At 42.2% G+C, this 13,827-nt stretch overlaps 2 protein-coding genes across 2 annotated transcripts; one reads left to right on the forward strand and one right to left on the reverse strand.

Moving 5' to 3' along the window:
• Window positions 1–4,445: 4,445 nt before the first annotated feature.
• On the reverse strand, window positions 4,446–5,399 carry LOC134192551 (uncharacterized protein K02A2.6-like). Its single transcript, XM_062661292.1, has one exon. It carries the CDS (start codon window positions 5,397–5,399, stop codon window positions 4,446–4,448), a length of 954 nt encoding a protein of 317 aa, XP_062517276.1.
• A 3,730-nt stretch (window positions 5,400–9,129) lies between these two features.
• On the forward strand, window positions 9,130–11,652 carry LOC134192552 (uncharacterized). Its single transcript, XM_062661293.1, has 3 exons — window positions 9,130–9,292; window positions 9,582–11,321; window positions 11,391–11,652. Exons 1-3 carry the CDS (start codon window positions 9,130–9,132, stop codon window positions 11,543–11,545), a joined length of 2,058 nt encoding a protein of 685 aa, XP_062517277.1. The 3' UTR covers window positions 11,546–11,652.
• The last annotated feature ends 2,175 nt before the right edge of the window (window positions 11,653–13,827 follow it).

Below are 13,827 nucleotides of genomic sequence, written 5' to 3' on the forward strand. Positions count from 1 at the left end.
GTAGTTGATTGTTTTCTTTGTACACTCTCTTTCTGATTCAGTCATGCTTAAATATTTGAATGATGACACATTATTAACATACCCGTCTTTCCTACATTGATAGCCATTTCCCATTTAGTATCAGTGTTGTCATTGGCATGTAGTCTGTGAGATTCAACCTCAGATTGTGCACACTAAACCAAATCACCTGCATTGCTAGGGAGGATTGCATTTCTTTTTGCATCTTGAAGCAATTTGAATGACAGTGATTAGCTTCCTAGGCTAGCCCAACCAAGGCTTCCACCATCTTCAGCTTGCCCATGCAAGGCTAGATTTAGCACGCACATGCGCATGCACACACACACAGTGACTGACACACACACACACACACACACACACACACACACACACACACACACACACACACACACACACACACACACACACACACACACACACACACACACACACACACACACACGCACACACACACACACACACACACACACACGCACGCACACACACACACACACACACGCGCACACACACACACACACACACACACACACACACACACACACACACAACAAAACTATATATTCAGGCTTTCTCAAATTTTGGCTAGTCAACGCTAAATTTATTAATTAAGTTAAGTTAGGTTTGCTTGTGAATTGAATTGCGTCAATGTCTTTTATACTGCTGCTTTGTACATATTCATCGAGATTTATGTGATCCAGAAATTGATGTGTGGGTCTCTTTTAGCTGCTATGGTTTGAGTTCTCACATTGTCAATCTGAAGTCATGTCTGATTCGATTGAAGTTAAATCTAATCAATTTTTATAATTTCAAAATCAATAAAAAGTTTATCAGAAAAGTAATAAGGCCCAAGAGTATTTAATTAAGCAAGCAGATTTTGACTACGTAAATGGTGTGTGTGTGTGTGTGTGTGTGTGTGTGTGTGTGTGTGTGTGTGTGTGTGTGTGTGCATGCATGTGCATGTGTGTGCATGTGTGTGCATGTGTGTGATTCTAGAGCGTGAAAGTCTTGTCACTGAACCCTCTAGGAGAGCACCCCATAGTACCTTGTATTTTCAGTAATTTCCTGGCCAGGGGAAGGAATTACATGCTAACTTCAACCTTAGCAAGGTGAGAATGGTATGAAGTTAGGGTGTGCTAGCGCAGCATGCTTGTCATTTGACTGTGTATATTTGCTATTTCTTGTACAATGGAACACTGCACTTCCTTTCAAAAACACATATGATGCTTAATTAAGTAAGCCCATAGTGGGTATAGGCAAAATTCCAGAAATTTTAGGCAGGTGTATAAGCAGTGATGTATATATTTATAAATCTATGTATACGTGTACATATCTATATGTATACATGTATGATAACGACTCTAGCTAATAAATTTGAGACTTTATCTTTGCTTTGTACAGGGCTTGGACTTACGGATGCATTGTTGCTGTACGTCGTCACACATTTGCCAACCTTGACAACTTTTATCAATTGTAAAGTCTTCTTTTCATCCTGTTCTTCATGCTCCGTGAGACTGATTGTATATTGGCATGTTCATCATTGTGCAGAGATCTCAAGTTTAACAACATAGCGACACTGGAAAATGAAGCCTTCTCTAATTTACCAAAGTTATATATACTGTAAGCAAGTGATAAATGACTGAACGATAGAATTTGAATCTTTTGATGTGAAACAACTTTTTATCAATACAAAACTCTATGTTTTAAAATACATTTATGGAACTGAAATTATATTTAGGAATTTGTATTCCAATCATCTTGTCGAAATTCGTTCAGCAATGTTTCGTGGTATTGACAACCTCAAAAGCTTGTCAGTACATTGTGACACATTTATAATAATGCAACTTGTCATTGAAATGTATTTGTGTGTGCTCAGAGATCTTCAATACAATCGGATTGAAAGACTTGACGCCAATTTCTTACAATTTTCGGGACTCTTTGATTTGTATGTGTACAATTGTCTTTTAAATTTAATATTTTGTACTAATAGTTTAAATTTGTTATTTTGTTGAAGGTCTCTTACTCATAACAACATTTCGTCTATTGACAAGGATGCCTTTAAAAGTCTTGGAAACTTGCTATATCTGTAAATGAGACTCTAGTCCAGGATATTGACGTGTTGTGGTTTGCTATTTTTTGAACAGTTATTTAGGGGATAATCCATTGTTTCAAATTGGCGCTGGAGCGTTTCATCGATTGCCATTTTTGACTGGAATGTACATGAAAGTGCTCCTAAAATGAGACTAATTTCTTGATTGGTTGCGTGCTTATGACAGATTCATGAATAAGGTCAATGTGACTACACTTTCAAGGGATATTTTGCCCAATTCTACATTCTTGGAACTAGTGTATGCTGTGCAATTGAGTTATATATATATATATATATATATATATAAATGAAATACAATAAAATAAAATTTTATTTATTTATTTATTTATTTATTTTATTACACACACATAAACACACACACACACACACACACACACACACACACACACACACACACACACACACACACACACACACACACACACACACACACACACACACACACACACACACACACACACACACACAATAACTGCAGAAGCTGTCCTTACAAGCCAAGGGTAGCTGTTCTAAAATTTACTCATTAAAGACCATAGCTTTGTAGAAAGCTGCTCATGCATATGATACACCTAATATACAGTATATAACAGTAAATAACAAATTATGCAGATGTCATGCAGATACATTGTTTGTTTCTGATGTTTTAGATTTCTGTTTGATAGTAATGTACAATTTGTAGAAGAAGGAGCATTTGACGGTTTTGGAAATGTCAAATATCTGTAACGTTGCTTTACGTTAGTTTACATATGTTTGGCTGATTATAATTGTGTTTAGATATATGCAACAGAATCCAATCTATGATCTTCCGTCTGGTATCTTTGATGCCCTTAGATCAGAGCATCTTCACTTGTGAGTTGTAGAACACTGCTTGTGATAGATGTTACCAATTGCCACCGACATCTAGTACAAAGTGAAAACTGCAAACAGACACACAGAGATACAGACTGACGCACAGACACAAACAGACTCAACACAAACAGTGCACATCTAGGAGCATGCATGTACGCGCACAGACACCCCACAGCCCTCACACACACTGTCCTTGGGTAATTCTGCTGTTAGTACCTTTGCATGTGAGTGTGGCTACTAGTAAATGAAGTTGTGTTCTACTTGCTTCAGAGCTATGAGCTCATGTGTGTGTGTGTGTGTGTGTGTGTGTGTGTGTGTGTGTGTGTGTGTGTGTGTGTGTGTGTGAGTGTGTGTGTATGTGTGTGCGTGTGTGGTGTGTGTGTGGTGCGTGTGTGTGTGTGTGTGTGTGTGTGTGTGTGTGTGTGTGTGTGTGTGTGTGTGTGTGTGTGTGTGTGTGTGTGTGTGTGTGTGTGTGTGTGTGGCCAGAGTCCAAGGTTTGGGGGCACGCTAAAAAATTTCTCAAATCGATCTGTATTTCTATTTTATTGTAGCCGTTTATATCTTTTTACTTTTATTTAGAGCTTAATTCTTCTGTTTTTCTCCATTGCAGCCAACCTAGCTGCTTCCATCATATATTAATTGATTGATTGATTGATATTTTTGCTAGCACCCTAGCATTTAGTGGGAACTGCACTATGTACTATAACATTTTTACAACATTCATTCATTATCTTACTAAATATATATATATATATATATATATATATATATATATATATATATATATATATATATATATATCTTTCTAGGGCCAGAAGCGTTTTATAATTATACGCTATCTAATCTATCTTGTTCTATGCCAGCGCTAAGATAAGTCTTCAGTCTTTCAAAACGTGACTCTACAGGATTGCAGCTGGTGATGGCGCTATGGCATAATTTCCTTGTGCAAGAAACTCACACACACACACAATTGTCTCTCTCGACTCAGGAGTATAATTGAGTACCTGGTTTTTGACTGGGGTGGCAAGGGCCAGGCAGAGCCATATATATATATATATATATATATATATATATATATATATATATATATATATATATATATATATATATATATATATATACATATATATATATATATATATATATATATTTATATATGGCTCTGGGGCCCGGTGGGACCTCGGGTGCCCACACCACAGTTGGCGTCGCTGTCGCGGCTCCTGCGAGTGTAGCAGTAGTGCTTATATACGGGTTAGTATGTTGTTGCAAAGCGCATGCTCTGTTGTGTTGTGTTGTTTTGAATAAACCACGTGTAGTAAACTGCATTCGTGTCTCGCTCTATAGTCTCGAATAGTACATGGTGACAGGAGTGGGATTCGAACCCACGTCTTCGAAGAGACTGGTGCTGTCAAAATGTACTATTCAAGATTATAGAGCGAGGCACGGATGCAGTTTACTACACGTGGTTAATTCAACACAACACAACAGTCACAGAGCATGCGCTTTGCAACAACATACTAACCCGTATATAAGCGCTACTGCTTACTCTATCAGAACGTGTAACAAAATTACACTCACGAGGTGCAGAATCACTAGCGGTCTCTCGACTAGCTTGCAAGTCTGATCGTCGTAGTTCTTCTCCTCCAAGTAGTGTTTGGTCGTTCGCTGAAGGAGTTTCCTGTGTCGGTACTTCTTGAGGTCTGTCCAGCAGGGTCAAAGACGACTGAGTTTCTGTCTGAAAAGGTAGTGGATTCACGCTTCTTCTGTTTCTTCTTATTTGTCGGGTTGGTGTCTGAATCACGTAAGGCCGTGGATTGGCTGTTGAAACGACAGTCCCATACCGATGCTGGTTGGGAACCCAAACTCTCGTTCCAGGAGGTAGTATAGAAAGGGGTACAACGCGGTGACGCCGATCAAAATTTTCCTTCGTACGGTTCTTCAGTGTCTCTTCTCTTTTCTTCAGAGTGAATATATCTGGTACTTTTGGTGGTAGTTGGTCTGAAGTGATAGGAATTGTAGTGCGCAATTTTCGACTCATTAAGAGCTCGCCTGGACTATAACCATTCCGTAGCGGGGTAGATCGATATGCTAACAATACCGTGTAGAGATCGTTTGTCTTTTCTAACAGCGACTTGATTGTCTTGACGCCACGTTTGGCCTCGCCATTAGCCTGCGCGAACATTGGGCTAGATGTGATATGAGTAAATTGATATTCTCTGGCAAATTCGCGAAAACTACGAGATGAAAACTGCGGTCCATTATCGGAAATAACAGTCTCAGGAATGTCAAAACGAGCGAATATAGCCTTCAGGTGACCGATAGTGCTAGCTGAAGTTGTGCTCGAAAGAGGTGCAACCTCGATGAATCGAGAATAGTAATCGATTACAAGAAGGTATGACTGACTTCTCCATTCGAAGAGATCCATAGCTAGTGTTTGCCATGGAAGCGGCGGCAATGTTGTAGGAATCTGTGGTTCTGCTGGATTTTTCTGCTCTCGGGAACAGGTTATACAGTTAGCAACTAGATTTTCAATCTGAGCACTGATATTTGGCCACGAGACGGCTTGTCTGGCTCTTTCCCGGCACTTTGTGATCCCTTGATGGCCTTTGTGAATTTGTGTCAAGACTTCTCTTCGCAACGCGGACGGAATGGCAATTCTTGAGGCGCGAAGAAGTAGACCGTCATGAACAACTAACTCATCTTTGTGGTTTCAGGAACTCTTGAGTTCTCCCTGCAGAGTGTGCTGTTTCGGCCAGCTCGCCAATACAAACTCTTTTACTTTGCAATGAGTGTATCTTCGTCTTGCAGAGTCTTAATTTCTTGCAGTTTCTTCTCAGATGAGGGCAAAGTCTTTGAGAATGCAGACTTGTGGCACTCAATTTCATCTTGAAATACTTCGTCTACTTTATCTGGAGCAGAAGTCGGTTGTCTTGACAGTGCGTCGGCTACTATCAGATTCTTTCCAGGGATGTGGCAAATTTTATAAGAGAATCGTAGAAGTCGCATGCAAAACCTTTGAATCCGTGGCGAGAGATCACAGAGGCTTTCATACCCAAAAGCGGCACCAAAAGGTTTGTGGTTCGTTTCAATCCTAAAGTCACTTCCGAGTAAATAAGTTTGAAACTTCTCCGCTGCCCAAGTGACAGCGAGTCCCTCTTTTTCGATCTGGGCATAACGTCTCTCGGTTTCTGTCAATGATCTGGAGGTATAAGCTACTGCTTTGTACTCTCCGCTTGGTTGCTTCTGTTTGAACACTGCTCCGAGGCCAAATGATGACGCATCTGCTAACACGATGCCGTTCCGGCCTACGTCATACAGTGCTAGAACAGGAGCTTGTGTAATTTCCCTCTTAATCAGCTCAAATGCAGATTGTTACTGTGGGCCCCATATCCATTGGCTGTGCTGCTGCAGTAGTGAACGGAGTGGTTCTGTCTGCTCCGCCAGCTTCTCAATGAATTTCGACTGCTAATTCACCATTCCAAGGAATCTCCTCATTTCTGGAACGTTGGCGGTGGAGACATTTCCAATATTGCTTTTCCTTTTTCTGGATCAGGTCGAATAAGCCCATTTCCTACAATCTGTCCCAGCAATTTAAGCGAAGTTACTGAGAACATACACTTCTCCTTGTTGAGACTTATTCCAGCTTTTTGAATTCGATCTAGGACTTTTCGTATGCGATTGTTGTGTTCATCTTGGTTCCTTCCAAAGACCAAGATGTCGTCCATATGGCAGACAACTCCGTCTAATTCCTCCAAAAGTCTTGACATTTTTCGTTGGAAATGTTCCGGCGCAGAAGTAATGCCAAAGGGTAGTCGGTGGAATTTGTATCTTCCAAACGGCGTAATGAACGTCGTTAATAGAGATGAGTCTTGGGATAACGGCACTTGACAGAAACCTGAGTTCGCGTCGAGTTTACTAAAGACTCGACCGTTTCCGAGTTGTGCCAAAGTTTCTTTCACAGAAGGAAGAATATGTCGTTCTCTCTTTTTCTCTCTTTACAGAGGCATTCAACCTTTGCAAGACAACGTAGATGCGTACTCTCCTGTTAGGTTTGGGCACAACTACAATAGGCACACACCAATCCTTGGGGTGTCCACCTTGGAAACAACTCCCCTTGACTCCATCCGTGAAAGTTCCTCCTTGTCTTTTGTAAGTAAAGGTATTGCCATTCTGCCTGGTGTAGTCACTGCGAAAGGAACTGCGTCTTCTTTCAGACGTATGTGGTGCTCCTCTTGAAATAACCCAAGACCTGTGAAAACATCTCGGTATTGCGTCTCGATTGGTATCCGACCTGTTTCTGTGTTGGTGGCCACTGATTCGACCCTGCTTAGTAGCTTAAGTCGTTCGATTGCCGGTCTGCCTAGGAGTGGTTGTCCTAGTTTCCTTACAACGTAGACTTTCTCTCTGATGGTTTTGTCTTCCTTACGTAGGCAACACTCGACATATCCTTGGACCTCCAAATGTGTTGTGTTGGGACCCCTCAGTGTTTTTCCGACTGGTACAGCAGAGTCCTCTTACTGTGTGTAACAAACCATGAAGTCGGTACTACTGTCACGTCCGCTCCCGTGTCTATCTTGAACGTCAACGGATGGTTGTCCATGAAAAGTGTAACTGTCCATGGCTGACTGTTCAGTGCGTTCAGTACTCCGAGGAGAAGACCGTCCTCTGAATCTGACTCATCTACTACACTAACTGTCTTTCTACGACAAACGGCAGCATAGTGTCCTACTTTACGACACTTAGAACATTTTGCCTCACTTGCTGGACAGTTGGTTCAACCGTATGCAGGTGAGCGTCGGCATCGACCACAGAATTCCCAGATCCAGATCCACGTGTCACCCCAGCTGAATTTGTCTTGGGGTGAGTGGTGTGTGTGTACTTCGTAGGCTGTTTCCTTTTGATCTTGTTTACAGCTCCAACCTCTCTCTTGGGTTCACTCATGACATCTAGTGGAGCTTTGCTACGCAGTGTCTTCTGCTGTTCTTTTATCAGTTCAGATTGTCTCACTGACGTTATGGCTTTCTCGAGGGTAAGTTGGTGGTCCAACTGCAACTTTTCCGACAAGCGAACATCCCGTATGCCAACGACTATACGGTCCCGGATTAGGTCGTCATATAATGCACCAACCTGGCAATACTCGGCAAGGCCATACAATGATGTTGCAGTAGCGCATATATGCGGGTTATTATGTTGTTGCAAAGCGCATGCTCTGTTGTGTTGTGTTGAATAGACCACTTGTAGTAAACTGCATCCGTGTCTCGCTCTGTAATCTCGAATAGTACATGGGGACAGGACTCGGATTCGATATCCATGGCTACTAATTCTTCATTTCCGATGCCAAAACCATTCGATTTCTCCCACCCGCAAGAATGGGTGCGGTGGAGCAAAAGGTTTGAGCGATGTCGCGAAGTGAGGAGCTGAAGTCCCCTCGCTCAATTGAAATTTTCTGTGCCAGTGACTTTAGCAAATCTGTTTATCTGTTTACGGTCTGACAAGCGAGGTAGTTTTTGCTTCCTTCCACTGTACTAGACCCCCTTCGTGAACGTCTTCCTCCGCCACTGAATTCTAGTGAAGAAAGGAGGACGATACTTCTTTAATTGCGTATGCCAAGAGCTGGATATGACTGTAATGTGTACATATAGTACAGACACATTAAAGACACAATTGCAACATGTAAAACTGTCTTACATTACGCAAACAACTAGCCTTGAAATCCCAGACCAACACACCTGCACCTGCGTTCATTGTTTTGGAATTTCGAGGCTGCCAGACAACATTAAAATTATTTTAGATATAACGCTTGTTACATCTAATTCTAGGAGACCTGAGATACGCTTTAACAGACAAAAGTGACGGGCAGACAAACTGACAGCTAGACAGGCATTCAAACGAGTAATCAGAAGGCAAACGGAAACGTTTGTAGGTTTTTTGACTGTGCGTTTATTCTGCCTTTAATTTGGCTGCAGGTTGGTGTTAAACTGCGATGTTAGCAGACTGCCCGCTATCAGCTCTACTCTCAGTAACCGAACGTAAGTATTTCATGCGCACGATTAGCTAAGTCGAGTTTCTAGTCTCGTCTACGCAGGCAATGTGTATCTACTTCTAAAATCGTGAACATTACCGTTCGGTCTTACGAAAATACAAGCATAGTAAGCATGCTGCGAGAGTCTGCGTACAATTGCAGCAAAACGAGTGAAGATGAGGACCAGTTTAGCAAGTATACGTGCTCGCCTTGTCCTCCCGGCTACTACGGAAGAACGTTCACAACAAGAGGATATGAGTACGATGATCGACCGGTTTGTAATCGTTGCCCTGCAGGTATGATCTCATGCTCACGTTTTGATTAAGTATACTATATGATGTGCATGATGCTGCATCAAGAAGTCCACAGAGCAGTGACAACAGCTCTTTATGTTTATGGATACATTATGAATATATTATGCATGTATAATTATAATATATATATTATGTTATATTATAATATTGCTCATTTTGTGAACGTCCGATCAAATTTGGCGGAAGTCTGGTCAAAAGCTACTTTTGTCGGACTTTTATGTCCAGCCCACTTTGTTTCCTTATTTCGAGCACTGTATAACGTTGTTTGAAGGTGGTTTTTATCAAGACGAAGTGGCTCAATACACGTGTAAAGTCTGCGTGAATGGAACGTTTGTAAGTCCCAATATTTTGGGAAACTCGAGCAGATCATGTAAAGTGTTTCCAACCGGCACCGACACGACACGACGTGCGGGCTATCGAGCCGGTCCGTGTCTTAAGAACTACTTTAGATTGCAGAGGTTTGGTGCATGCTACCCTTGTAAGTCTCCGGGAGCCAAATGTACGAACGAGGTGTTGACTCTGACAGAAGGATACTGGTGGACAATGGAAGATGACCTTCGACTTTCTTATCGAAACTTTGCTAGCAATATCTTCGTTCACGACGACATTTACGATAGATCGACGGTAAACTACAGTAAATCCTATTTGCCTACTATTCACAAGTGCCGTTACCCGAACGCTTGCCCGGGTCAAGACAACAATCCCAAGAAGAACGTTTGCTCGAAAGGTTCGTACGGGCCTCTGTGCGAGTTGTGCGAGAAGGGATACTTTCTGAGTGATAGCGGCTGTTCTCCGTGTCCTCCGACGTGGCGGGTCGGTTTGCAGTTGACGGGATTTGTCGTTGTTGTGCTGTTTCTTGTCGTATTCTTGAGTTGGAAACAGAGTAAAATAGAGCAAAACGTGCAAACGGGCACTTGGCTCGATCATTTTGTTTCATCGCTTCGAATTGGCATCGGATTTATTCAAGTCATGAATGGCATCACTATGGCTCTAGTGTTTGTCCCTTGGCCGTCGGGTATAAAGGTGGTCGGTCGCTACCTGAGAGCTATCGAATTTAATGTAATATCAGTCGTCAACTCGGTGTGTCTCGGAGGTAGTTTGAAGCATTTTGACCATCTCGATAAGACTCTAGTGTTTTTCGGTAGCGTCACGGGCATCGTCTTGATGTTGGTCGCTATCTACTGGATATGGAAAGTTTATATGAAATGTCGTAGAATGACGATCGACGACGTGCTTCACGAAACGGCTCTTAAATTTTGTCTAACTGGAATGTTGTGGACATTCTTTGCTTGCTATCCATCTCTATCTCAGTATATCATTGCTACGGTACCTTACCGAGAGTTCTCGTGCATCGCCCTCGACTGTACGAATGAAAATGGTACGACAGATACGACTGGAAGAGACGACAACCTAACGTGTCAATGGTATCTTAAAGCTGATGTTTCTTTGCGCTGCAACGAGTCCAGCTTTTCTGGTCCTCTATGGCGAGCTTGCAACTGTCTTCTCATCGTCGTCTTCGGTCTGCCTTTACTGCTTCTTGTTTTGCTGTATTGGAAACATCGCAATGATTGTCACCGTGTACGGGTTAACAGTGCTTTAGTACGAGCTCTCTACTCGTCGCTGTCTTTCTTGGACGACAGCTACGAGTCGAACTATTGGTACTGGGATGTGGTGGAAATGGTACGCAAACTGGTGCTCACTTCAGGTCTGCAGTTCTTCGGAACAGGAAGCACGACGCAACTGGCCGTCGCTTCTATTATTGCTTCAGCGTTTGCTCTTTTACATGCTCAGTTTAAGCCAATAAAGTCGAAGCGCAAGTGGCAGCACTATTTGCAACTGTTATCTTTGTCTGTCATCTCTCTCAATATAATGGTTGGCGTGTTGCAACTGGTGGATGTAGGTGAAGAAGGGAATCTCGATGAAGAAGCGATGAAATCCGGGATTGTTAACAGAACGCTATTTAGTGTGCTGTTCTACTCGGTCAATGGCTTATTCGTCTTCCTATGTGTCGGTGAGTTTGTTGCTGTGCATGCGATGTTTGTATGAAGAATTTGTAAAATATGGTTTGTTGCGATTGCAGTCAATCTATGTAAGAGTGTGTGGTCGGCATGTGATAAATGGTGCTGCTATGGGTTACGCTTCTCGTCGTGTTGTGATTGTCGACGGAGCAATAGGGAAAGACAGCCTATTCTTAGTACTGAATTCACGTCATCTGACGAAAAGACAGAAGATTAGTACTTCAGTCTAGTTTGCAGTGTATTTCAATGGCTGCAAGATGCGAACGATCAGTGTTTCTATATAGACGAGCTCAGACATTAATCTGAATATGTACACGTGTTATCATCGTTGTTTTACTCTAGTACATGTCAAGCAATGTCATATCTGTCACTTTCTGGTTATATGAAAATATAGATACTACAGTACTGCAAAGTGTACAATATTCGCGGTTACCTGAATTGAACTTTGAGTGCTTTTTCAAATCAATTGGAAATCAAGCGGAATCGTTCGCGAGTTGGTTTGCGTTCTTCTTTTAGAATGAAACGGCAAGAGTCAATTGTCAGTATATTGCTAGTTTTACTAGTTTGCATCTCAGTCGGCTTGGCTTTTGTTGAAGTTGGAAAATCCAGTGTATTACGTGCCATCACCGGTTTTTAGTGATTTCGAACTATTTTCCAGGAAATTTGAGATTCTCGTGTCATAGTCATAAAATGCATGGAACTGTTTTTCTGTCGAATCAGGAGTATTAATTAATGAGGATCTGGTCTTTGGGAGTGGAAAAGTCGCCCCTGCGCAAAGTCCATCAGCCACTGGGATCCCGGTGCATGCATGGGACTTTGCATACGCACACCACAGTTGGTGTCACATGCAGTCGCGGAGCTCCTACCAGGACAGGCTTCAGCAGATTGCTTATAGCACGGCCCATAGCTCTTGCGTAGTGCACAGGAACCCAGCCATCTACCGCATATGCAGATTTATTTCTTAACTGCCATAAGGGGCAATTCTAAGATGTAGACAACATCGGATATTGGTCTAAAACAACATATATAAATCTAAATAATATAAATAATATAAATAATATAAATAATGTTACACCACGATGCTCTGAAGCCTTACGTACAACGTAAGGAACGATTTATGCCTGTGAATGCATTGAAGCGTCAACGTCCCAGAAAACGCGACTGGTAAAGCGCCCCACATCGACAGAATTATGCCGATAATACGGGTTGGTTGCGAATGCACTGACTCGGGAGAAAAGTCACCATCCGAAGCTGAAGGACTCTGTGCGGAAGAGAAGTCTGGAACGCACCTAAAACAAGAAAGCCAACATGCACGATTCACCTGAACCACCAGTTCTAAGAAGATCTAAACGGATTCGCAGACTAGCCAGACGACTGGATGCTTAGGTTCTAGAACCAAACAATGGGGAGGATATAGTGATGTAGTGTATATACTTTTAAATGCGTTGTGCACGTTACTTAGCTAATTAGTAAAGCACGCTATTCATTGGGATTTATATTATTTCAGTGACACTGTCTTGCGTTTGGCTAACAGTTGGGAAAGACCCCTTGCATGGGTGACTGTATATATAGCTATTTGCTAAATTAGTGTCTAAAAAACCAGCGAACATCTACGACACTAAAGTGCGTTCACGAATTAGAGCGACTGGTGGAATGTAGGGTACACCCTAAGGCGTGGCGTAGTGCTTGTGTAATCGGATGTTATGTTGTCACAGAAGGCAATTAGCATCTATGTTTCAGAGCGTTTGGTGTCAATGACAAACTAGGTAACTATATTGTTGCGTGAAAGTGTACGTATGAACGTGTTGCCTCTGGCTGCCTCGCTGGCTTGAAACGCAGTTTGCTTCATGATGCAATGATATACTAAAAATTGCACTTTTGCTATAACCCATGACAACAGACCTGGATGTTTCTATGCGCTCACTGGTTGTATGTGTCAGTTGCCTCTTCTAGGAACAGCTTTAGGTACCAGATACATACACTCATTCACTTCTGGCTCAGAGAAGCGTCTGGAAACCACGAGAACTTGACTAATTTGACCATACCAGAACCAAACTGACCAGCCATTTAGTGCATTCTTGAGCGTTGATGACATCCATTTGAGGACTTTGACCTACAGTTATGCTGCACAGCACAACACAGGGATTGGTGGGTTTACGATGGAAAACATCAAGCGTCTGTGTAGAGAAGGTCTAGCAAACGTTACTGTGGAAAAGTAGGCAAACTGCGTGAGGCACGTACGTGAGAAGGTGGAGAAGCATTACAGGACAATACACGGTGTGTTAGACGACGTTGTAGAGCAGATGGTCATTGAATTCGAAGTTGGTCCTGAATCAGAAGATTCGTCGTCGTCTGAAACTAAAAGTTCCAAGGATGAAGAGTAGAAACGGACCCTAGACGCACTCTTTCCTAGCTAGCTGACACCCAACTGGGAAGTTTACTGTGTTGGGTTACTGTTAACAGCCTGCTAGCTATAACAATTATGTACTTAGCTTTATG

Source organism: Corticium candelabrum, chromosome 16, assembly GCF_963422355.1.
Source record: "Corticium candelabrum chromosome 16, ooCorCand1.1, whole genome shotgun sequence".
NCBI lineage: Eukaryota > Metazoa > Porifera > Homoscleromorpha > Homosclerophorida > Plakinidae > Corticium > Corticium candelabrum.